At 44.0% G+C, this 26,602-nt stretch overlaps 1 protein-coding gene across 3 annotated transcripts in view; it reads right to left on the minus strand.

Annotated features, from left to right (window-relative positions):
* tln2a (talin 2a) overlaps positions 1-26,602 on the minus strand; it is a 123,921-nt gene that overhangs the window by 18,976 nt on the left and 78,343 nt on the right. For all 3 annotated transcript variants that reach the window (XM_054731947.2, XM_070555111.1, XM_070555112.1), the window contains exons 12-36: positions 26,169-26,270; positions 25,950-26,026; positions 18,955-19,135; positions 18,773-18,886; positions 18,566-18,674; positions 17,248-17,456; positions 15,419-15,517; positions 15,035-15,202; positions 14,126-14,260; positions 13,873-14,032; positions 12,304-12,470; positions 11,060-11,188; positions 9,645-9,758; positions 9,397-9,510; positions 8,963-9,097; positions 8,746-8,874; positions 7,583-7,685; positions 7,248-7,456; positions 6,937-7,056; positions 6,454-6,651; positions 6,228-6,367; positions 5,999-6,092; positions 5,707-5,796; positions 5,510-5,632; positions 5,289-5,432 (exon numbers count right to left, since the gene is read on the minus strand). In XM_054731947.2, coding sequence (XP_054587922.1) covers positions 5,289-5,432; positions 5,510-5,632; positions 5,707-5,796; positions 5,999-6,092; positions 6,228-6,367; positions 6,454-6,651; positions 6,937-7,056; positions 7,248-7,456; positions 7,583-7,685; positions 8,746-8,874; positions 8,963-9,097; positions 9,397-9,510; positions 9,645-9,758; positions 11,060-11,188; positions 12,304-12,470; positions 13,873-14,032; positions 14,126-14,260; positions 15,035-15,202; positions 15,419-15,517; positions 17,248-17,456; positions 18,566-18,674; positions 18,773-18,886; positions 18,955-19,135; positions 25,950-26,026; positions 26,169-26,270 — 3,363 coding nt within the window. The remainder of the gene's footprint in view (positions 1-5,288; positions 5,433-5,509; positions 5,633-5,706; positions 5,797-5,998; positions 6,093-6,227; positions 6,368-6,453; positions 6,652-6,936; positions 7,057-7,247; positions 7,457-7,582; positions 7,686-8,745; positions 8,875-8,962; positions 9,098-9,396; positions 9,511-9,644; positions 9,759-11,059; positions 11,189-12,303; positions 12,471-13,872; positions 14,033-14,125; positions 14,261-15,034; positions 15,203-15,418; positions 15,518-17,247; positions 17,457-18,565; positions 18,675-18,772; positions 18,887-18,954; positions 19,136-25,949; positions 26,027-26,168; positions 26,271-26,602) is intronic.

Here is a 26,602-nt window from a genome sequence, read left to right on the forward strand (position 1 = left end):
GTTTGAACAAACGACCTGAACAAGTCAAGTCAATTACGAATATTTTAGGTAAAATCTGTTGTTTTTTAAACACAATCATAATATTCAAGGTAACCATAATAATAACAATTATGATATTTAATATGTTTTGCAGTTTTAAAGGGACTTTACGGAGTTTTGAATTTTTATGCTTGTGATTGCCCCCTCAGGCCAAAAGCTACGGCAGCTTCAATAGTAGGCTCGTGCACGAGGCGCGCATGCTGTAAGTGCACACACCTTAATGAAAATAACAGCTGAGACAGTCCCTTATGCGTGTGTGTGTGTGTGTGTGTGTGTGGCCCAGAGGACAGAGGACAAGAGAACGAGCAGCTAATTAATTAAATAATGTGGTTCTGTACCTTTCTCTTCAGCACAGCCGACAAAGGTTTATGATGGGTCAGTCCTCCTGCATGCTCAGATCATTCCCTTCCCTTGCTTGAAAAATTGTTCCAAAATGAAAGTTGAACCCACATCTTTTTTATCTGTGAATTCAATGCCGTTCGGCAAGTCTCAAATAAAAATTTGGGCATCTTACTGTAAAAAAAAAAAACCCATTAATGTAAAAAAAAAAAAAACTCTAAAAAAAACTATGTTCACATCCAGAATCGAACACAGGTCTCCTGCATGGGAGTCAGATGTCTTACTAGGTGAGCTACACTCTAGTAACATTCATAACTTTTATATCCTTGATGAGAGCTGAAACAACGTCAAACCAAAGAACGGTTCGGAGCAAAAATGGCTATTTTGTTGCTAATTTGCAGGAAATATCTAGAAGAAAGTTCTACAGAAAGTAGCTAAGGGTCCTCAGAAATGTAGCTAGCTTTGTCACTAGGCGTTAGGAACAGTGACAAAGTGGCACTGCCTCTCTCTCTGCTGCTAAAGCTACGGATAGCAAATGCTACGGGCGATGCGTGAACGCGCATGAAGCAGCCTGCTCGACCCGAGCATCTCTCTTTTTCTGTAATTTTACAGAAAAACAGGCAATCACAGTAAAAATTCCAGGGCTCATTCTACAGGACCAGGGCATTGCAGGAGAATGTATGAAGAAGAAATTTATTATTTCTATACATGTTTTGGCTGTCAAACTTCCATAATGTCCCTTTAAACTAAGATTTCTCTGTAAATTGGAGGACAGTTAATCAGTGATGATGATGAACAAGAGGAAGATGATGATGAGGCAGATCCTCAAATATAAAATATTCTAAAATATTCTAGTATTCTATAAGTGATCAGAAATAATATCTATTGTTTAATAACTTTTCAAAAATACTCCACAATAATCAGTTTTTATAAAAATATATTTAATGAGTGTGATATATTCTGTATTTTTGAACAGTGACGTAATGTTCTAAAATGATCTAGATTATTCTAAAATGTCTTAAAATTATCGATAATATTCAAAAATATTATTTAACTTGTGTGTTTTTATTTTGGGATTTCTTCTACCAGAACAGGGCCAACGTCCATGTTTGATCACTTCGTTTTCTCTGAGTTTCTGCATGAAAACACATATTTTAGAAAACTGTAACAGCAGAAACACACTTTGGTTCTGGACCACGACACCACCCTGGGGTTAAAATTTAAAAATTGAAAACACTTCAATGAGTGCCCTATAAAGGGTTAAAACGGGAAGTAAGAACAGAAAAGGAAAATTAAAAGCAGAAAAAATCTGGAAACTGCAAAATAAACCAAATATCTAATTATTTGATAAATAGAGCAACAAGCATTTCCGACACGGCTCCGGAAACGAGAATAAGAGTTCTGATGAATCCAAGAGAAGATCTCCCAACCCAGCCGACAGCGACGTTTAGATTAGTGATCTTAGAATAAACTCAAGCCCTTTTCATGATTGTCCTCCGCCTATTTAGGCACACATCAATGTGATCATCTTACTTCCTTGTCCCGTAAAGTCGGGCGTACACTGTGCGACGTTTTCACTTTTTTGAGCCGATTTTCCACTCGTGCGAGAATCCACGAGATCGGGGCGAGTTTTGCGCTGAGCGTCGTGTAGTGTACAGGGGGTTACGAGAGGCGATTAACACCACGTGACCAGCTACCGATCAGCAATCATGAGCTCGCACGGACTTCTGGCGTGTTTGATATTTTGCTCGTCCCTCGTGAGGGTATCGCACTGTTGAAGCGGCGCAGCGAGCAGCTGCGACCCAAAAAGTATCAGAACCGCTCACGGCGCATGCGCAATCCTGCATCAACACCGCTCGCCTGCTATTTCTCTAATAACACACGTTGTTCGTTTTTATTTCTACATGTTTTTTTACCATCCCATAGTTTATTTATATAGCACATTTAAAACGCTGCACAGGCTAAAACAAAACGCGACCATTCTAAGGAAATAAAACAGAGGATAAAAATACCAGTCAAAGCAGATAAAACACGAGGAATACTAAGAACACAATAAAACACTAAAACGAGTCACTGTCTAAAAGCCAAATCGTAAAAGTGGGTCTTTAAACGAGATTTATAAACCGCCAGAGATGGAGCCTGCCGAACTCCAATGGTCAACGAGTTCCACAGCGTTGGGGAAGCATGCACAAATGCTCGTTCACCCCGCGATTTGTATCGCATCCGTGGCGTACACAGCAGCAAAAGGTCAGCCGACCTCAACGTGCACGTGGGTACACATGGAGTGAGCAGGTCAGAGAGATAGGGAGGTGCCAGGTCATTGAGTGCTTTAAATACAAAAGTCAATAACTTAAACTGTACTCTATACAGGTGCTGGCCAGTAAATTAGAATATCATCAAAAGGTTGAAAATATTTCAGTAATTCCATTCAAAACGTGAAACTTGTACATTATATTCATGCAATGCACACAGACCAATGTATTTCCAATGTTTATTACATTTAAATTTGATATTCATAAGTGACAACTAATGAAAACTCCAAATTTGGTATCTCAAAAAATTAGAATATTCTGAAAAGGCTGAATATAGAAGACACCTGCTGCCACTCTAATCAGCTGATTTACTCAAAACACCTGCAAAGGCCTTTAAAAGGTCCCTCAGTCTTGTTTTGAAGGCACCACAATCATGGGGAAGACTTCTGACTTAACAGCTGTCCAAAAGACAATCATTGACACCTTGCACAAGGAGGGCAAGGCACAAAAGGTGATTGCTAAAGAAGCTGGCTGTTCGCAGAGCTCTGTGTCCAAGCACATTAACAGACAGGCGAAGGGACGGAAAAAATGTGGTAGAAAAAAGTGTACAAGCTCTAGGGATAACCGCACCCTGCAGAGAATTGTGACGACAAACCCATTCAAAAATGTGGGGGAGATCCACAAAGAGTGGACTGCAGCTGGAGTCAGCGCTTCAAGAACCACCACGAGGAGACTCATGAAAGACATGGGATTCAGGTGTCGCATTCCGTGTGTCAAGCCACTCTTGAACATGAAACAGCGCAAGAAGCGTCTCGCCTGGGCCAAGGACAAAAAGGACTGGACTGATGCTGAGTGGTCCAAAGTTATGTTTTCTGATGAAAGCAAGTTCTGCATTTCCTTTGGAAATCAAGGACCCAGAGTCTGGAGGAAGAGCGGAGAAGCACAGAATCCACGTTGCATGAGGTCCAGTGTAAAGTTTCCACCGTCAGTGATGGTGTGGGGTGCCATGTCATCTGCCGGTGTTGGCCCACTCTGTTTCCTGAGGTCCAGGGTCAATGCAGCCGTCTACCAGGAAGTTTTAGAGCACTTCATGCTTCCTGCTGCTGACCAACTTTATGGGGATGCAGACTTCACCTTTCAACAGGACTTGGCACCTGCACACAGTGCCAAAACCACCAGCACCTGGTTCAAGGACCATGGTATCCCTGTCCTTGATTGGCCAGCAAACTCGCCTGACCTTAACCCCATAGAAAATCTATGGGGTATTGTGAAGCGGAGGATGCAATACGCTAGACCCAACAATGCAGAGGAGCTGAAGACGACTATCAGAGCAACCTGGGCTCTCATAACACCTGAGCAGTGCCACAGACTGATCGAGTCCATGCCACGCCGCATTACTGCAGTTATTGAGGCAAAAGGAGCCCCGACTAAGTATTGAGTGCTATACATGCACATTCTTTTCATGTTCATTCTTTTCAGTTGGCCAACATTAGAGAAACAAACATTTTTTCATTGGCCTTTAGAATATTCTAATTTTCTGAGATACCAGATTTGATGTTTTCATTGGTTGTCACCTATAAATATCAAAATTAAACGTAATAAACATCGGAAATACATTGGTCTGTGTGCATTGCATGAATATAATGTACAAGTTTCACGTTTTGAATGGAATTACTGAAATATTTTCAACCTTTTGATGATATTCTAATTTACTGGCCAGCACCTGTAAATGACAGGGAGCCAGTGAAGATGTGCCAGGACAGGGGTAATATGGCTACGTCAATGTGTATTCGTCAAGAACCTGGCAGCAGCGTTCTGGACGACCTGCAGCCGATTCAGGACAGAGACCGGAACACCAACGAGGAGGGCGTTTGCGTAGTCAAGGCGAGAGGTAACGAAGGCATGGATGACGGACACCAAATGCCTCAGTTTCAGGATTCGTCTGAGGCGAGTCAGGCGGCAAAGCTGATAAAAGCAAGACCCCACTACGGAGTTCATCTGTGGGGCCATTGTGAGTTCAGCATCCAGCCTTACCCCGAGACTTGTCACACACTGTTTGGGGTTGAGGGTTAAAAGGTCACAAACAGGGTGAGAGCCATGGTGGTTGCGGGGGTCAAAAACAATAAACTCAGACTCACAAAGATTGTCAAGAAAGCGTGTTTGTCGTGTTCATGTCAAATTAAACTGATCACAAAACACAGATTTACTTTCTTTATTTGGTTTTCCTCCTCCAACCCACATAAATCCCTGTGTGTAACCCCTGCAGCACTCCCGAAGGACAACAGGCAAGACAAAAAACTCTGACGTGTTGTGTAAAAACTGCTATTTTTAGCACATTTTTAGGTCCGACGTGTAGCTACCAGACGTAGTGTGAGCACATGACTCGTGAGATCTGCCCTGCGAGGAAGTCGTACAGTTTGAGCTGAAGCTGAGTGCTACGAGTGGAAAAGTCGCACAGCGTCCGCCCGGCTGAAGTATAAATATTATTGAACCAAAACTGATTTTAAGAACTTCGGAAATCCTTCATTGAAAAATATCTACATTTTGAAAACACAATAAAATCCAAGAATTAAAAAAATCAGCTAAAATATAAATTCTCGACTCTCAGATTTGCCCAACCCAAACATCCATCTCTCGGAGAACCGGGTGCTGGCGTACCTGGGAGGGGCTGCTCTGTGGGTCCACCAGATTCTGACAGGCCATCTGGATGGCCTGGTTGGCTTTGGCAAACTGGATGGGATCCACCAGCCCCTGGTGTCCCGCCTGACTGTTGGGATCAGACACGCCCACCAGGTAGGAAGCCTGAGGAGACGTCACACATCAAACACACCCAACAGTAAAGGCAGCAGGGACGTTTCTGCAGCTGCCACACCACGTACCTGTCCTGCAGCTTCCGTTAGACCACACAGGGCTTTGGAGGCCGAGCCCACGCTGTCTCCAAACGCAGACACATCTCCGGTTTTACAGTTCTGAGAAATGCCGGCCATGGATTCTCCCAGGATCTGGACGGAGAGGCAAAGACAGGTCAGGAGTTCTTGGTCCTCTGATGTTTTAGCTGTTGGATATGAAGGTCTACCTTAGAGTTCTCCATCACGCTCTCAATGCAGTCGAAGTAGGAGAGGTCACTGACCGGCTCGCTGGGGTTGTCCAGCATTTTTCCGACAGCCTGAAATACAAAAAAAAAAAAAAACTGTTTTACAGAAGATTCTGCTAATTTTATTAATAATGCTTTCAAGTTAGCAGCGGACCAGGGAACAACTAGACTGTGTCTACTGAGAAGAGGCCGCAGCAGAAGACTATAGACTCAGACGTCTGACAAATGTTCACTGAGTGTTCTCGTCTGATCAGACGATGAAATGCTTGTTTACCTCCAGCTCTCTCAGGGCGTTGTCGCACTCCTTCTGGCCAGGAGCCTGCTGAGTACACAGAGTGATCAGCTGGTTGATGCTGTCTGTCACGGCTCTGAAACAGAGAGATGAACTAGAATAAAACACATTTCATGTGTGAGAACACACTAATTAACACATTATCGGTCATTTCTGACATCGAGACAGTCAGACGAAGCAGGAACAGAGGCTGAGTGGCGCTAGCGTGTACCTTGCGGCAGCAGCCAGCAGGTTTTTGGCATTTGCCGCCGCCGGGTCCACAGACAGGCTTTTAGCAGCCAGCAGCAGCTTACTGGAAGCCATGGAGATGTTCTTCAGGTTCCCGATCACCTGCATCTGGTCGTCCTTTTTCTGAAATCGCCACAGCGACAGACATGAACATGTGTCCCTCTAAACCCGGCGTCATGATGCTAGAGCAGACAGGAAGTGGAGGCGACCTGCGTGTGTCCGGCCATCTCTATACCAGCGTCCAGGAACTCGTCAAAGTCTTGGCTGAATTTCCCAGAAGCGTTGGCGAGCTGGCCGCTGGAGCCTCTGGAGGCGTGGACCACCTCACCTGCTGACTGGTTCAGACCAGCTGCGCTGTGTGTCAGCTCATTCTGGGCCTCCTGAAACGTTTTGGAGGCTGGAGGAATCTGAACAGAACACGCAGAAGAAGATCAAACAAACGATGCACAAGAAGGAAACCTAGGAGTGGGACTCCATTAAAAAATGCGTGTAATTAATCAGATGCTTTGTGATTAATTAACCGATTAATCATTCAAAACGATTTTTAAGTACAAAAAAATGTCAGTGAGGCACAGATGACAGAAGGGGTACATTTTTATATTTTCTGATTAATTAATCCTAATTAACGCAGTAAATTCCCACCCCTAGAAAAAAACGTTACAGCGGTAATTAAAAGACTCATGGTGACTCACCGTGTCAACCAGAAGCTTCTTGCTGGCCTCTCCGATGCTCCTCAGAGCCATGTCCACGTCCTTCTGACCGGGCAGACAGTTGACGCAGTTGTTCAGGGAGTGAGACACGGCTTTGGCCACCTGGAACACACAGCAGGGTCACGGCACGCGGGTTTACCGGTGACCTGATTCAGCTTAGAGGGAATCAGCATGCAGCGCTCACAACCGAGGTGCTTCAGCACGACGCACAAGAGGCAAACAAATCTGAATAATAATCCAGATTTTCTCTGCTGTGACATTTGATGGTTTGCAGGCTTCATGGACCCTCTCACCTGTGCCAGCCTCTGCTGGCTCTCGGCGTCTCCGGGGGAAATCAGCGCCTGCTTGGCTTCGTGGATGAGCAGCGCCGAGCCCTCCATGACGTCACGGGCTGACTCCAGCATTCCGGCTGCGGCCTTGGGGTCCGTAGTGGACGCAGCAACGCCTCGTGACGCCTGAGCCAACGTTTTCAGGGCCTGAGCCGTCTCCCTGGCAGCAATTCCTACAAACAAGGATCACACAGAAACAATAAGTTCACCAGGGAATCCTGTACCTTACCGGGCTTTAACCACAGAATATTAGATTTTACACACTTAAATGATGAATGCAGGAGAGTTAAAGTACCCACCGGTGTAGTGCTCATTCCCTTGAGCGGCGCACGTTAGCAGCTGAGCCATGGAGGATCCCACAGACTTAGAAGTGCTGCCCAGATCCTGAGCACACTTCTCCAACTAAAGCAGAGAACAAACACAAGCCTATTCTACTTACTCCAATTCTATTTTAAAGGGACTTTACGGACTTTTGAATTTTTATGCTCATGATTGCCCCCTCAGGCCAAAAGTGTAACGGCAGCTTCAATAGGAGGCTCGTGCACGAGGCGCGCATGCTGTACGTGCACACTCCTTAACGAAAATAACAGCTGAGACAGTCCCGTGTGTGTGTGTGTGTGTGTGTGTGTGGCCCGGAGGACAAAGGACAGGAGAACACGCAGCTAATTAATTAAATAATTTGGTTCTGTACCTTTCTCTTCAGCACAGCCGACAAAGGTTTATGATGGGTCAGTCCTCCTGCATGCTCAGATCATTCCCTTCCCTTGCTTGAAAAATTGTTCCAAAATGAAAGTTGAACCCACATCTTTTTTTATCTGTGAATTTAATGCCGTTCAGCGAGTCTCAAATAAAAATTTGGGCATCTTACTGTAAAAAAATATACCATTAATGTAAAAAATAAAACTATCCAGAATCGAACCCAGGTCTTCAGCACGAGAGTCCAACGTCTTACCAGATGAGCTAAAGCGCCAGTGATGTCTTTTGTATCTGTAACATTTATATCCTTGATGACAGCTGAAACAACGTCAAACCAAAGAACGGTTCGGAGCGAAAATGGCTATTTTGTTGCTAATTTGCAGGAAATATCTAGAAGAAAGTTCTACAGAAAGTAGCTAAGGGTCCTCAGAAATGTAGCTAGCTTTGTCACTAGGCGATAGGAACAGCGACAAAGTGGCACTGCCTCTCTCTCTGCTGCTAAAGCTACGGATAGCAAATGCTTCGGGCGATGCCTGAGCGTGAACGCGCATGAAGCAGCCTGCTCGACCCGAGCATCTCTCTTTTTCTGTGATTTTACAGAAAAACAGGCAATCACAGTAAAAATGCCAGGGTTCATTCTACAGGACCAGGGCATTGCAGGAGAATGTATGAAGAAGACATTTATTATTTCTATACATGTTTTGGCTGTCAAACGTCCATAATGTCCCTTTAAGTGTCCGTCTGAGGGAATGAGCTCGTTTCTTACGGTTTCTCCAGGTAAAGGTTTCAGCTGCCCGTTCGCAGCAGCCAGCTTTGCATCCTGCAGCTCGCTCCTCAGGGTCTGGATGGCCATGAGCACCGAGTCGATCTCCATGGGGCCGCAAGCTTCATGAGCCTGAAGAATAAGAGTCGACACCCGTGTTTGTTTCATTTTTATTCCGCGTTACGATTATTGCTGACAGCATCATGCGTGTGCGCTCTACCTTCTGTGCAGACGTCCTCAGCTCAGCCAGGCAGGTGGCCAGGTTTTTGGCACACTCCCCCAGCTGCATGGCTGCAGCCTGATCCGTCACCGTGGGAACGGATGACTTGGCAGAGGTCACCATCTTACTGCCAGGCTGTCGTGAACAAAAATTAATATTCAATGCAAAATAATTATTAAAAAAAAGCTCAGAACAACAATTATTTTAAGGTTTTGGTGTTTTAGATCTTCAACAGAGAAATGAAAATCATCAACGTTCCGTTATGAAAGTCCGCTTCAACCAGAAACAGGTTACGGTTCTACTTAAACGGATCCCAGACGACACCGACTCTATTTTTACACCCAGCCTGGTTCCTAATGCAGGTCTCCTCAGTGAGACTTTGAGAGCGTGAAGTTTTAACAAGTTTCTGTCAAACCAGAGTAAAAAGGAAACACCTGCAGGAAGTTCTGGCCGGCGATGATGAGGGCCAGTTGAGCGCCGAGGTCCTCCGGTTTGGCCTGACTGCCTCGGACTCCTTGTACGAGCTGCGGGATGTGATCCGCTACAGCCTACACACACACACACACACACACACACACACACACACACACACACACACACACACACACACACACACACATACGCGCGCGTTACCAAAACGATGCCTGAAACAGAAATCTCCTCTTCTCTGGAGTCAGCTCACCTTACAGCTCTGCACCAGCTGCTGGTGAGCTGCGGTGTTCTTGTTGGAGGCGGCGGCATTTTGAGCAGCAGCGATGGTCTGAGTGGCCGCAGCCGCCGCTTGCTTGGCGGCGTTCTGAGGCGGACAAACAGGGGGAAAAAATTAAATCAACATATAGAATCATTAAACTGTGGCTAATCTCAAGTGTGAGTTCTGAATTTTCACACCTGAGTTGAGTGTAAAGAGCTAAAAGTACCGTTTAGTTTACAAGCACATGGTGGTCCCGGTTTATATGAAGGAACACGAATTTTAATGTTTTTTTTGTTTGTTTACTAGACTGTAAACTAGCGGTAGAAGTAAATAAAACATAACCAACAGCTGTGACCTTCGTTTGGATAAAAGTGATTGGCAGTCTCCTCTCGTGTTTACGGTCAGATCTCTAAAACTAACAATGCTAAGTTTCTGAAACTCTCACATCACAAGGTTGACTAGTTGTGCTAAATAAGAATACATGTGTTGTCGTTGTTAAACTCAATAAAGTTGGTGAAATCTTTGCATGAATATCAAATCTGCCATGTTTGAACAAACGCCCTGAACAAGTCAAATCAATTATGAATATTTTAGGTAAAATCTGTTGTTTTTTTAAACACAATCATAATATTCATGGTAACAGTAATAATAACAATTATGATACTGATTATGTTTTGGAGTTTAAAACTAAGATTTCTCTTGGAAATGGAGGACAGTTAATCAGTGATGATGATGAACAAGAGGAAGATGATGATGATGAGGCAGATCCTCAAATATAAAATATTCTAAAATATTCTAGTATTCTATATGTGATCATAAATAATATCTATTGTTCAATAACTGTTCAAAAATAATCCACAATAATCAGTTTTTATAGAAATATATTTAATAACTGTGATATATTCCGTATTTTTGAACAGTGACATAATGTTCTAAAATGATCTAGATCATTCTAAAGTGTCTTATAATTATCGATAATATTCAAAAATATGATTTAACTTGTTTGTGTGTTTTTATTTTGGGATTTCTTCTACCAGAACAGAGCCAACGTCCATGTTTGATCACTTCGTTTTCACTGAGTTTCCAGCTTTAACAAGACATTTCAGTTATTTTCCTTATTTATTAAATGTAATTTTACTTTGTCACTTTTGAACTTTTTTCAATGTTTTTTTTTTTACTTTTTCTTCCTCCATATCCTTCCAGTTCAGACAGATGATCAAACACGAAGCATCGACAAAACTAAAATATAAACTTTGAGATGAAAATTAGAATTATATAAGTTTTTATTTAATCTCACTAGTTTGGTTTTGCAGATACCCCCCCTCACCCCCCCCCCCCCCCGAAATGTAGATTTATTGATCCTTCTAGATAAATCAAAGCGCTAAAGGTGCTGCAGCTCTGCTGACCTCCAGCCTGTTGATGAGCTTCTTCTTGATGGCGTTCTGAGCTGCAGCGTTGGTGGCCACACGCAGACCTTCAGCAGCCTCCCTCAGCTTCTGCTGCTGGTCCTCGTTTTCTGGGTACGCTGCTGCACCCTGAGGGCACACGGACACCAACATGGGCTTGTGCATGAAGAGTGGCGACACCGAGCCGGTTCCAGAGAGAAAAAAAGCAACTAAACTGCAGCTCTTCTTGCAGACAATCGCTTCTTTGTCGATGCTTAAATGTCACGAGCCTGTTCATATCAACAAGCAGCTCTGTTCCCTCTTTTCTCCATGGTCATGTATTCCGCAGACCTGCAGCTTTTAAGTTGGCGAATGGGGAGAATCACCCGCGACAATGCAGAGAAGGCTCGATTAGTGGGGTAGTTTTTAACTCCAACACCAACAGAGATCACAAAAGCATTTATCAAAGTCAGAAATCGGGTTAAAGTCGGCGAAGTTTAGTCGTTTTTTTAATCTATGGTTTCCCGACAGCCTGCAAAAGTTGGTCCCGTTTTCCCGCGACAAAGCAAATCGTAACCCGACACGAGTTTAAAAAGCCAGAACAGACCATTAATAAACAGTACGAATCTAATCCACTGGTTGCCAAGGCAACGGCTGGCTGAGGTCTCGGCCCCCATTAACACAGATAAATATACCGCTGCGATGGTGATAAGTCTGGCATCGAAACCCGCTAACCAGCCGGGGGGCATAACTTCATTTTCCTGGTGAAAGAGGAGCGTTATTAATATCCGCCCGCCGCTCCGTCTGCAGATAATGAGGCTGATGTGGAGCCGCTGCAGACGGAGGTTTGGGTGGAGCCCCGTTTGCCCCTCAGCATTCGTAGAAGAAAAGGTTTGATGTTCTCTTCCTCGTTAATCCTGCCGCACTGGAAAGTTTAGCTGTGAAAAGGAACGGGTTGGAGGTGAAACAGAGAACGAGCTGAGCTGAAAATGTATTTAGATCTGAGCAGAGTAACGATTCACAAGTTAAAGGCCTCCGCCTGCCGTTGAAACGCTAATTCATTCAATTGCCTTGTTTATTAAAGTGTTTCCCTCCGTCCACTAGTCAGTCTTATTTCCATGTTTCAGCGCCACGCCTCAACCCGTGCGTGGAGCGTCGTTTGAAAGGTCACTTTAGAGGTCAGCCTGAAAGGAAACCTTCCACCGGTCAGAAGAGCGTAACCTGCCACAAGGCCGGATGCCGTTTGAACAGAAACGCAGTCTCACCTTCGCCGCTTCCACCATCCTCGCCGTGGCGTCTGCCAGCAGTTTGGCAGCTGCCAGCAACTTCTTGGAGTTGTCCACGTCCACCTCGGCTTCGGCGTCGGACCTCATGGCGTTGACCAGGTCTGAGGTGGCCTGAGCCAAGACCCGAGCCTGCCGGACCATCTCTCCTGGGGGGGGGGAACAACATTAACCACTTTATTTATTTATAAAATGAGTTTGATTAGAGGTAATTTTACCAGAGAACAAGTAAAGAAAATGTGCTTTAATGGAAATGAACGAACGAACGAACTGCAGATCCCAGGTAAGTTTTTGCAGGATGGACCTTAGCTGTGGACGATGGCAGCAACGACTTTCCAGAAACATCCATTTTTATACAAGTTCCCTTTAATAGTTTTAATTTGAAACATGAAACTACTAAAGGATTTACTCTGCGTTTACTCTTCTCCATGTGAACTAACCTGACGTTTGACACCAGTAAACTCAGACTTTTGTCTTTATTTCTTTAGAACAAACGTCCTTGCCATTCGTCCAACAGGACAATCGATTATCCCGAGCCGACCTCCTTTGAGCGTCTCTTTCTGTTCTGACGGACCTGTTAATCTGGCTGTCAGCTTTTCGCTCTGCTAATCCCAGAAGCTGACAGCTGACACCTCAACCCGCCGGGCCTGTCTGATGGAACATGATGCACACGGACCCACCAAAAACAACAAAAATACAGAAAACTCTATAAGCTTTAGTTATTAAAAATGACTGGAAGTTTGGGAATGCTTGACAATTTTCATTGATTAATGATGAACTTTCACAAATGGTAAATGGTAAAATGGCCTGTATTTGATATAGCGCCTTCTAGAGTCCTGGAACCCCCCAAGGCGCTTAACAACACAATCAGCCATTCACACGCTGGTGGGGATGAGCTACGATGTAGCCACAGCTGCCCTGGGGCGCACTGACAGAGGCGAGGCTGCCGAGCACTGGCGCCACCGGTCCCTCCGACCACCACCAGCAGGCAACGTGGGTTAAGTGTCTTGCCCAAGGACACGACAACAGCGACAGACTGAGCGGGGCTCGAACCTGCAACCTTCCGATTACAGGGCGAGCACTAAACTCCTGTGCCACCGTCGCCTCACAAGTGAAATTAAGTGTTATGACTTGCGGGCCTTTATGTGGCCCATCGAGGCAGAAAACCTCATACACCTTACTGATTGGGCTAATGTAGGACACCTGAGGACCTGGAGTATTTAAATGAAGCAGAAGTCGAACCTCTCTCTCGGCTCTAACGCTAACCCGCAGGTCTGCTGCCACGTCTGTGTTCTGTTTGCACCTTCTAGTTTTATCCTTTGATTATTTTAGGTTAATAATTTATATTTTATTAACTTTGTCTTGTTGCATTTTAACTTTTGATGGCCAAATGGTAATTCACGCCCATAACAATAGTCATACTCCTAGACTATGATCCCGGACGAGCCCCCATGATATATGAGATACACTGTTATCCTCTACTATTTCTAAATCTATTTGATCAAATAAAGAAATTAATTCCTAGTTAAAACAAGACTCCCCTGGACTCACCTGCATCTCCCATTGAGGTGAAGATGCTCTCTGTGACGGTCATGATGGTGTCCGTCGCCTGGTCGTAACGTCCAATCGGCTCTCCCCTGGAGGTGTACTGGCAGACGTGTTGCAGGAGATCTTCCAGAGCTTGACTCACCACGCTGGCTGCGGAGCTCACCTTCAGCCAATCCAGACACAGATCATCACAGTGAAACGTTTGGTCCTACGTCGTCTCCGGGAGGAGATGATTGCTGATCTGAACAAAGCCAACCTGTTTGAGGAGCTCGCCGTCCTCTGTGGCCGAGAGGCAGGCCTGCACGCAGCTCTCCACCGAGCGATCCACCAGCTTCCCCGCTTCGATTAACTGCTTCTGACAAACCGGGGAGCTGATGGTTGGACTCACCACCTGCAGCAGGTGAAAAGAAACGGCGTGAGACCGATTTTTAACACTGGGACACACTTTTTTTTTAAATCATCAGATTTATTTCAAACAAAACTGAGGAATTAAAATATGACTTGAGATATGCAGAGAGCTAAATATTCAGGTGTTCTTAGTTTTTCATCTTTTCTTGTGTTTAAGAAAGAAAGGAAAACCAGTTATTAAACAAAAGTCTCCTAAGTGAGGGCTAGGAGCTTATTTCAGCTGAGTAGACATGGTTGTTGGTTGAACGTTAAGTAGCGGTGCTAAAAGCCAGATGCTTTTTGTATATTTTAAGCCTGAATTTGATTGGAAAACACCGGCTAGACTCTTCCAAGACACATCCAGTGGTGTTGCATGATCTCGTTGTTCCTTCAGAATGAAGGCAGTAAAAACCGCTGCCACCTAGCTGTCAGAGCTTGAAATGCACCACACAAAAGAAAATGTTTGTGTAAACCAAGAAAATCAAAGCGCTGCGTTTAAAAATCTATTCAGTGTCATAACATGATATATTGTAATATTTCAGAGCAACAATATTTTCTGAGTATCATAGGTTTAGGTGGTATCAGAGTACTTTAACGAGTACACAAACCTAGTATCGGAGTGCTCCCCGATGCTGGTATTACTTTTATAATCCCTGATTATAAGTGCTAACATTACATTGACCTTGTCTGCTGTGTTTATTTCATGCATGTTGCATGAATACTGACATAATAACATAACTGTTTCATTTTAACATCGGAATATGAAACAAAGTCGTACCTTTGCACACGCCACCAGCTGGGAGGTGGACAGGGCACACTGTGTGGCGGCAGCGATGACCCGGTTCTGCAGGACTGTGTCCTCTGAAACCTGGGCTACGTTCTTGGCCTTCAGCACCAACATGGCGGCTGCATTGGCGACCGCTTTGGCCAAGTTCATCAAGATATCCTTGCAGTGAGAGAGGACAGGAGAACATCTGACGTCAGCAGAAATATATGTTTACGATTGAGTGGTGGAAAATACTACGCTGACACTTTTTGCACCATTGGCTCCCTTAAATATCCACCTTGATCTCTAACTTTAGCAGCAGGAAAGGGTGGAAATGATATGAGATGCACCTGTGAACAGAATAATCAGATAAAGTCAGAGATGAAGAGCTGTTACCTGGAACCTCTCGTCCGTCTCATTCTCTCCGATCTGTCGGAGGAGGTCTCCACTGGCCTGGCCGATGCTGCCGGCCGCCGTCAGAACCGTCTGTCTCGGCTGCAAACACAAACCATCAGGATCTGAGATGGCATTTAAACCTTGCATCAGTTTTAGGATTACTCAAAGGGACTTTACGGACTTTTGAATTTTTATGCTCGTGATTGCCCCCTCAGGCCAAAAGCGTAACGGCAGCTTCAATAGTAGGCTCGTGCACGAGGCGCGCATGCTGTACGTGCACACTCCTTAACGAAAATAACAGCTGAGACAGTCCCTTGTGTGTGTGTGTGTGTGTGTGTGTGTGTGTGTGTGTGTGTGTGTGTGTGTGTGTGTGTGTGTGGCCCGGAGGACAGAGGACAGGAGAACACGCAGCTAATTAATTAAATAATTTGGTTCTGTACCTTTCTCTTCAGCACAGCCGACAAAGGTTTAAGATGGGTCAGTCCTCCTGCATGCTCAGATCATTCCCTTCCCTTGCTTGAAAAAGTGTTCCAAAATGAAAGTTGAACCCACATCTATTTTATCTGTGAATTCAATGCCGTTCGGTGAGTCTCAAATAAAAATTGGGCATCTTACTGTAAAAAAATATACCATTAATGTAAAAAACAAACTCTAAATGAACTATGTTCACATCCAGAATCAACCCCAGGTCTTCTGTATGGGAGTCAGACATCTTACAAGGTGAGCTACACTCTAGTAACATTCACAGTATCTGTAACTGTTTTGTTGCTAATTTGCAGGAAATATCTAGAAGAAAGTTCTACAGAAAGTAGCTAAGGGTCCTCAGAAATGTAGCTAGCTTTGTCACTAGGCGGTAGGAACAGCGACAAAGTGGCACTGCCTCTCTCTCTGCTGCTAAAGCTACAGATAGCAAATGCTACGGGCGATGCCTGAGCGTGAACGCGCATGAAGCAGCCTGCTCGACCCGAGCATCTCTCTTTTTCTGTGATTTTACAGAAAAACAGGCAATCACAGTAAAAATGCCAGGGCTCATTCTACAGGACCAGGGCATTGCAGGAGAATGTATGAAGAAGACATTTATTATTTCTATACATGTTTTGGCTGTCAAACTTCCATAATGTCCCTTTAAAGGCATTCATGAACCAGAATACAAACCAGGATCGTCATTCGTTTAGAAACCGAGATCCAGTCCAAGTGCCTTGAAATTAATGTTGAGGGCAATCTTGTGTTTTATTACAACCCCTCTTATGAGCTGTTAGCACTCAGAGAATGGGCTGCGAATGACTCTTGGCTACTAAAACATCCAATTTTACGTCAATATCTGTGAAACTGTCAATTAAACCCTTTGCAAAGGCAGATCTGCTGCTGCAGCCATAATGAACTGAACAATCTGGGTAAGTAGAATCTTAAAGACCTCAAATTGAAAATAAAGACTTTAAACAACCTGCAGAGAAGCTTCAGTGCATTTTGTTCTGAATCAGTTATTCACATCTGAACAGCCGCGGTCTAATGAAACCAAAAGTCTGGGCGCATTCAAACATGAACAACTGTTTTCTCCAGCGTTCACAAAGCAGCTCCTTTAAGATGGAGGACAGTTAGCCTGAGAGCCAGGCCCATAATCCAGTTACGTGGAGTCAAGCGGGGGACGCTAACGTAATCAGGTTGAGTTTAGGACCCGGAGACAAACAGAAGTTCTGAGAGAAGACGAGTTGTCTCGAGATGCAGCTGCTCTGAGATTCATGTAATTAGCCGTTTCTGTTGGCTGGAGAGGAGCGAGGCCTCGCTATTAGCAAACGTTTCCAGTCTTATTTTGAGGCGTCTTCGCCCACCTGTCCAGACGCCGGCTCCACGGCCTTCAGAAGGTCCGACACGGCGTCCGTAAGAGTCCTGGCAGCCTTCATCAGGTCATTCCCTCCTCCCACGTCATCCTCCATCAGCGCCGCCAGCAGCTTCACACCCTTCGACATTTCCGTCAGGTTGGAGGAAATGGTGGTGATGGCGCATCCCACAGCGGTGTAGTTTGTGTCGGCGGGGTCACCTGGGAGGAAGGTGGTGGAGGGGGGACAGGAGGGATAAACAGGAAGGAATTCTCTCAGGGAACTTTTTGATTTCTAAGGAAGCAGCGGTGTGGAGGAGACCACATCCTCCAACCCACTAGTTCAAACAACGATAATGCGTTTGTAAAAGTCTGTAATCTTTTAACTGCCTTCATTTATGGAGCCTAAAATCACTAGTTTTTTTAATTTTATATACATTATTTTATCATTTAAACTGGATGCTGATTTAAATCCCGGAAGGAGAAACAGAATGAAGAGTAATCCCTAAGTAAACGGATACCTCATGACCAGAAAAGGTTTATATTTTTGAAACTGAGCGACATGAAAGACCAATGTCGACTCCTGGAAACGTTCACGTCTCCATCAAGGGCGTAGGAACTGGGGGGAGGGGCGGGTGGGACGTGTCCCCCCCCATATTAACCCTCTGGGGTCCATGCATTAGAAAATACAAAAGAAAAACCAAAATGAGTCAAAAACGGTGATTTACACCCTGGACCCCAGAGGACAAATAATTTTTTTTTATTTGTTATTTGCTATATTTATTCATAGTTTTTATAAATGCACAGTCTAGAGTACCATTCTAAATTATAAAAAACATTCATCATAAATGTTTGTTGGTTTCACAGTAAAATAAACAACCTTTTTCCAATTCGGATTTGATGTTTTTGAGTGATTTAAGGTCTAATATGCAACTCCTTTATGTCCAAATATAAAAAATAAGTATACATTCATAAAGTCCAGGTTGTGCTGAAAAGATTGATGCCACATAAGGCAGTGGTTATGGCTTTTATTTTGGAAATACAAAGGAAAACTCTAAATTAGTCAAAAACGGCAAATTACACCCTGGACCCCAGAGGGTTAAACTCGGTCCTATGCCCTTGGTCTCCGTAACGTTTGATGAAGAGAAAAATACCCTCCACTTCACATTTAGTACAGATTTCACTGCGAGGTTAGAAAAACAATTAGTTCTACAGAGAAAAGGGACATTATGATTTTAATTGAGTATAAGTCAAAGTAAAAATAGTTTTATTTTTTTGCTAAATGCAATATTGTTTTAATGACAGAAAAGGCAAAAGGAGCCTCCACTGACCGGCTGTGAGGTTCACGACGGAGGCTGTTCCTGCAGTGATGGCGTCCACCTGAGAGTGGATCCCTTGTTTGGATTCGTCCTTCTTGCTCTGGATCCACCCCTTCGACGCCTGAACAGGAAACACAAAATGGAACAAGCGTAGATTTATTTAGCGCTCTTGGTCGAGGCTACATCTTGTGCAGCTCCTGAGGACCACAGTCGGGTTACCTTGTCTTGTCCAAACGGCGGGAGGGTGTCGACCTCTTCCAGGTCTATCTTAGCCTTTTGTACGGCGTGCATACTGGTGTTGATGGTTCCTATCAGAGCCTGCTGTGCTGAACTCTACACAACAAAACACTTTTAAACATTATTTATTCCTATGAAGTCTCACCCTGAACCAGCTTCCTTACCAGTGGAGGCATGTGTCCAAAGTGCATCTGGTCTCTTGTGACTTGCTGCTGAGGAGAAGGGATGGTACCCATGCTAACGGGCTCGGCGCCAATCGAGCCCGAGCGGATCACCCCCGGCAGCGCCACGGACTCGGCCTCGACCCGGCCCCCGTGGTTAAACTGCTGCTGGAGGATGGTGGATCTGTGTGAGGGAAGCAGAAGAACAATTCCTACACAGAAGTGTTTCAAGGAGAAATTAAGACCTTTCATATATTTGTTCTGCGGTCGAGACAAAAACATGTTCAAGTTGAGGATGATGTTCACTAAAGGGGCATTATGGAAGTGCGACAGCCAAAACATGTATAGAAATAATAAAAGTCTTCTTCATACATTCTCCTGCAATGCCCTGGTCCTGTAGAATGAGCCCTGGCATTTTTACTGTGATTGCCTGTTTTTCTGTAAAATCACAGAAAAAGAGAGATGCTCGGGTCGAGCAGGCTGCCTCATGCGCGTTCACGCTCAGGCATCGCCCGTAGCATTTGCTATCCGTAGCTTTAGCAGCAGAGAGAGAGGCAGTGCCACTTTGTCGCTGTTCCTAACGCCTAGTGAAAAAGCTAGCTACATTTCTGATGACCCTTAGCTACTTTCTGTAGAACTTTCTTCTAGATATTTCCTGCAAATTAGCAACAAAATAGCCATTTTCACTCCGAACCGTTCTTTGAACGTTGTTTCAGGTGTCATCAAGGATATAAATGTTACAGATACTAAAGACGTCACTGGCGCTTTAGCTCACCTTGTAAGATGCCGGACTCTTTTGTGTGTGTGTGTGTGTGTGTGGGGGTGGGTGGGGGGGGGGGGGGGGGGGGACAGAGGACAGGAGAACGCGCAGCTAATTAATTAAATAATTTGGTTCTGTACCTTTCTCTTCAGCACAGCCGACAAAGGTTTAAGATGGGTCAGTCCTCCTGCATGCTCAGATCATTCCCTTCCCTTGCTTGAAAAATTGTTCAAAAATGAAAGTTGAACCCACATCTTTTTATCTGTGAATTCAATGCCGTTCGGCGAGTCTCAAATAAAAATTTGGGTATCTTACTGTAAAAAAATATATACCATTAATGTAAAAAATAAACTCTAAATGAACTATGTTCACACCCAGAATCGAACCCAGGTCTTCTGCATGGGAGTCAGACAAGGTGAGCTACACTCTAGTAACGTTCACAGTATCTGTAACTTTTATATCCTTGATGACAGCTGAAACGTCAAACCAAAGAACGGTTCGGAGCGAAAATGGCTATTTTGTTGCTAATTTGCAGGAAATATCTAGAAGAAAGTTCTACATAAAGTAGCTAAGGGTCCTCAGAAATGTAGCTAGCTTTGTCACTAGGCGTTAGGAACAGCGACAAAGTGGCACTGCCTCTCTCTCTGCTGCTAAAGCTATGGATAGCAAATGCTACGGGCTATGCCTGAGCGTGAACGTGCATGAAGCAGCCTGCTCGACCCGAGCATCTCTCTTTTTCTGTGATTTTACAGAAAAACAGGCAATCACAGTAAAAATGCCAGGGCTCATTCTACAGGACCAGGGCATTGCAGGAGAATGTATGAAGAAGATATTTAATATTTCTATTAGGGATGCACCGATCAGGTTTTTTGCTGCCGATCACCGATACCGATATCAAAGAATGCTGATCACCGTTACCGATACCGATCACGTGGATTGGACAGAAATTTTCTACAACATTATAATGAGTGCTACAAACTACATAATCTGGGAATAAAGGAAATGTAACCTAATCTAAAACGGTCTGTATTTGGGTTGTCATGTGTGAAAATTTAACCTCACGGTTATTGTGACCAAAATTACCACGGTTTTCGGTATTATCGCAGTATTTCTTTTACGTGCTACATTTTCACACAGTTAAATAAACCCTGTATGTCAGGAAATATTGTCCTCAGTTTGTGTCTAAATTTTGCCTAAAATGTGTTATTTTGTAATTATGTTGTTTATTTGTTTACATTTTTCCCCTTTAGTCTTTAAGATACCAATATTTGCCCATAACTTCTTATTTTATGTCTGTTTGATGTCATCATTTTAAAAATATTAGATCAGATGACACTCAGTACTCAAGTAGCCTTCTAATCAGATACTTTTTTACCCTTACTTGAGTAATAAACCCTATATCAGGAAAATATTGTCCTCGGTTTGTGTTCTTCCAGTGAGCTTTGCAGATGTGGGAAAATGTCATCAGGCAGTAATCATTGTTAAATTCATAATTATTCTCGGAGAGAGACCAACTCTTATCTGCCCCTCGGAGCTCCGTAATGCATAGAGTCATTTCAACATGGGGGTGTCCGCGACACGGTTTATATGCAGGTAGCGGCGCTGTGGCTGCTTTATATAGCCACTCGTTGCATTCTCCCTCAACCCAAATCCTCTGATCACGCATTTTAGCTAAAACGCTAACGTTAGCTTGCCTTGCATTGACTGTAGAGTTGTGGGTGATGGTCATGCAGATGTGTCATGAGATTTGAAGCGTTGCTGCCTTTCACAGACACTTTTTCTGCACGTTCTGCAAACAGGTTAGCCGTCTTCTATAAACTGTCCCTCGGCATTCTTCAAATATCCAAAACATGCCCGTACTTCCGACTTTGTCTTCTTTGAGGGATAAAAAATGTCCGCCTGAGCGCTGCCGTCTCCTCCTTTGGCCATTATTTCAGCTTTAGCTTCAAGAAAGTTTTGGTTGTAAACAACAAAGCGCGCATGTGCCGCCGGCAACTTCAGATGATACGGTGGCTGGTGAGGGTCACCGCGCCTACACCGCAGCCACGGTAAACCCACCGAGATAATATAGTTTTTTTCAAAACAAGACGGTTATTATTATTGTCAACTTTTTTTTACCGGGGCTTACCGCTACACCGGTTACCATGACAACCCTACCTGATCGGTCTGCTTTGATCTATTTTGAAAACTCCGATCAAAACCGATAGGGGCGCTATCGGCCAATTGGGATCAAATGCCGATCCATCGGTGCATCCCTAATTTGTATACATGTTTTGGCTGTCAAACTTCCATAAAGCCCCTTTAAGAAAAATAATTTAATTCATTTTATATACTATATACCTGACTCTGTCTGAATTAATACGAAGTGTGTTTATGGTCCCTGAATAAGTAAAAGTTACTGGAATCTTCTGATTAAGTATTCAAAGATCAATCAGGTTGGTATTTCATATTTATATAGAATCATCATATCTGTAGCATCCAGAAATGGTCAGTTTTTCATCTACAGTTTGACCTCTTAAGTATCCGTCATATGGAGACATAAGTCTACACCTGCTATTCTATCAGCTGAAGTCCAGGCCTCTGCAGCTTTGAACACAAGATAACATATTGTCAACAAAACTGTTCCCGTTTCAAGGCCTATCGCTTCTACAGGAGTCCTCCTTTCTCTGAATTAAAGTTAACATTTTCAGCTCAAATGAGTTAATTAATCATATAATGAATGAACAATATGGTTAAATGAAATATTTTGATTAATCTGTGCCTAAGTCAATAAGGTTGAAATGAATATTGTCCTGCAATGATCCATTTGTCTGATAATCAGTCTACGTGACGAGCTAATCAGCCACACACTCGTACACAAGGTTAAAGTAATTTCACGACACAAAGGGATTTTCTTATCCACAAATCAGAGAACCTATCTGAAATAAGGCGTGATGTTCTCTCTTAACACGGCACGTCCCGATTGGCCATGGAATCAAAATATGGCAATTGTTAAAACAGAATCACTTGCCGAGTGAGACAGTTAGTAACTCCGGACTGGCCACCGGAGGAAAACCCTCTAACCACCGCATCCCTTGACAAGCTGTCAAACCTGATACGCGCCACAGCCGACACAGCCAAGACTCCTTCAGAGTCCATCTTTCCATAGACGCAAACAACTACCTGATGTGATCCGGGGGACGACTCTGGACCGACCTGGTCGTACTGCGGTTTTTTTCTATGAACTTCGATACCTTGGGGTCACCCGACCCCCCGGCATCTCGTATCCGAAAGAGAGTCTCCTCAGGGGTACGTAGAACACAGCAAGACTGCGTCTGATGCCATTTTATAAACCATCACTTATAGTTTAATGCAGACCAAATTCAGTCCCACTCAGAACTCAGTTTCTTCTAGATCCAAGGTCCTGATAAACATCACACACCATTCCGTCATCATCCATCACATTCGTCTTATTTATAACTTGTCTCGTTTTTAATTTGTTTAGAAAATAAATTTCTTACTTTTTATAAACCTGACTGTCTGAATTAATACGAAGGGTGTTTGATCACTGCAATAATTCTTCTGATTAAACATTCAAAGATCAATCAGGTTGATATCCTATATTTATATAGAGTATCACATCTTATTGGTCATAAGAAATGGGAATATATTAAGCTTAAAACAAGCAACATATTATACCCTCTTACACATCTTATATGTCGTTTTCAATATGTATAAGAGTATTATCACACTGCAGAGGGTTCTATTCTAATCTCCCTGCTAGTGACATCACAAACAGCTTGCTTTGGGCACATAATCCCTGAAACCAAACATAGACAGAAAACAGACGGACGGGTTGGTTCTCGTCGAGCGTTGACAGAGTTAAGGAGGGGTTTCCAGCATGAACCAGCTCAGTGGCCTAGTAGTAGAGTGTCCGCCTGAGACTGGGAGATTGTGGGTTCAAATCCAGTCAGGACATATCAAAGACCTTCAACACAGGGACCCAGTGCCCCCCCTGCCTTAACACTCAGCATTAAGGGGTTAAACCACCAAATGGCTCCCGAGTGCGGCTGTGTCTTCAGGATAATGGAGATGTTTATTTAGTGGCCTAAGGATCGAGTCTCCGCTCTTCACTGGCGCCGCTTTCTAAATGAAGACGCTAATCACAATTTAATACATGATTTTACAAAAAGATGAATTATTATTCAAACTGCCTCCTGTCATTTAGCAGATGATTTTTTTGTCTAATACTGAAAATTATTCGCTGATCTGAAACATTTAGGTGTGACAAAAAAAGCCAAAGAGGAAGAAATCTGCTATAATACTTCAAGGCAATGTTTTAGATTTCCACAACGTCAAGTGAAAAATAAAGAGAGGAGGATTCTTCCTCTTAGCTCAGAATCAGAAATGAAACAAAACCTGAAGACATCAGTTAGGAGCTGGAACATTTCTGATGGCAGCACAGACTCTTCCCACCTTCAGCAGGTTTGTTTTTTTTTGGCCGCAGATAAGGCCTCGAGGAGTTCAGCTTTTTCTCCTTTGCAGTAATAAAGTGCTTTTCCTCTGGCACAAGCACAGATAAATGAATAAATACGTACGTACCTACCTACCTACGTACGTACGTACCTACCTACGTACCTACATATGTAACTACATACCTACGTACGTACCTACATACCTACGTACATACATAAATAAATAAATATGTACGTACCTACCTACCTACGTACGTACCTACCTACGTACCTACGTACGTACCTACATACGTACCAACATACCTACATAAATAAATAAATATGTACGTACCTACGTACGTACATACCTACCTACGTACCTACTTACGTACCTACCTACCTACGTACGTACCTACCTACCTACGTACCTACATACATAAATAAATAAATACGTACCTACAGTACCTACCTACGTACCTACATACCTACATAAATAAATAAATACGTACCTACGTACCTACCTACCTACCTACGGACCTACCTACCTACGTACGTACCTACCTACGTACCTACATACATAAATAAATACGTACCTACGTACCTACCTACCTACCTACGTACGTACGTAAGTACCTAGTACGTACCTACCTACCTACGTACGTACGTAAGTACCTAGTACGTACCTACCTACCTACGTACGTACGTAAGTACCTAGTACGTACCTACCTACCTACGTACGTACCTAACTACGTTCCTACATACATAAATAAATAAATACGTACCTACGTACCTACCTACCTACCTACCTACGTACCTACCTACCTACGTACGTACGTATGTACATACCTACCTACGTACCTACATACTTTCATACCTACCTACCTACCTACGTAACTACCTACCTACCTACGTACGTACGTACCTACCTACCTACGTACCTACATACATAAATAAATAAATACGTACCTACAGTACCTACCTACGTACCTACATACCTACATAAATAAATAAATACGTACCTACGTACCTACCTACCTACCTACCTACGGACCTACCTACCTACGTACGTACCTACCTACCTACCTACATACATAAATAAATAAATACGTACCTACGTACCTACCTACCTACCTACGTACGTACGTAAGTACCTAGTACGTACCTACCTACCTACGTACGTACCTACCTACGTACGTACGTAAGTACCTAGTACGTACCTACCTACCTACGTACGTACCTACCTACCTACGTACGTATGTACATACCTACCTACGTACCTACATACTTTCATACCTACATACCTACATACATACATAAATACAACAGCCATTACAGCAAAGAGATGAAAGCAGAAAAACAATATCAGCTGAAGCTCTGCAGAAAGCCTCGGCTGATCTCTCAGGGTCCGCTGTGGCTAAACGAGGTAAAGCACATCTATCAGGAAATGTTCAGAACGGGCCTCTGCCTGCTCAGTGAAGTCAAATTTCCTCACATAATGATTATCTTTCAGGATCAAGTCCAGCTAAGGAAGTCATCCTCCGGCTAAATGAGTTTCTGCAAGATGGATGTGTGAGACGTGGCAGCAGGCAGCAAGAAAAAAGCAGATCTGCTGGTTTGCTAGAATAAAGCGATTTGCATTGTTTTTAATGTTTTCACATGAGAATCGCCACCAAGAAGCCAGGTTTCGATAGGAAGTTAGCAACAAAATGGATCCAGGATTACATCAAAATTCCTGAACTCCAAACGCGTTCAGCTGGCCAAGTCGGAGCCACAAAACTCCTCATTCATCCATCTGACTCACGTACTTTTTAGGAGACACGGACTCCTCGAGCATGGTGGACTCCTCATCACCTTCCAATCCAAAGCGGTCCTTGCTTTGCTTCTGCAGGAAACCAAACAGGAAACAGCAAAGAATTAATTTGGTTTTACTTGCTTCAGAAACTCAGCTGTGTGTGACTCTGGCGCTCACGGGGAGCAGCTGCATCAGCCACAGGAGAAAACTCCGCTATTGATAAACGTCTCACCTTTTTCAGGATGATATCGATGTAACCGGCAATGAGCTGGGAGATCTGTTCCCCTTCAGTGGTTTGCACTGAGTAGTAGCTCTCCTGGTACTCCCCAAAGTCCTACACACACACAAGCACACACACACACACATACACAAGCACCCACGCACACACACATGCGCGCACACGCACGCATGCACACACACATACACGTGCGCACACCCACGCACAAGCACAGACACACATACACACACATGCACACGCACACACACATGCGCGCACACGCACGCACAAGCACAGACACACATACACACACATGCACACACACATACACGTGCGCACACCCACGCACAAGCACAGACACACATACACACACATGCACACGCACACACACAAGCACGCACGCACAAGCACAGACACACACACATGTGCACACACACACATGTGCACAC

This window comes from Nothobranchius furzeri, chromosome 9, assembly GCF_043380555.1.
Source record: "Nothobranchius furzeri strain GRZ-AD chromosome 9, NfurGRZ-RIMD1, whole genome shotgun sequence".
Taxonomy (NCBI): Eukaryota; Metazoa; Chordata; class Actinopteri; order Cyprinodontiformes; family Nothobranchiidae; genus Nothobranchius; species Nothobranchius furzeri.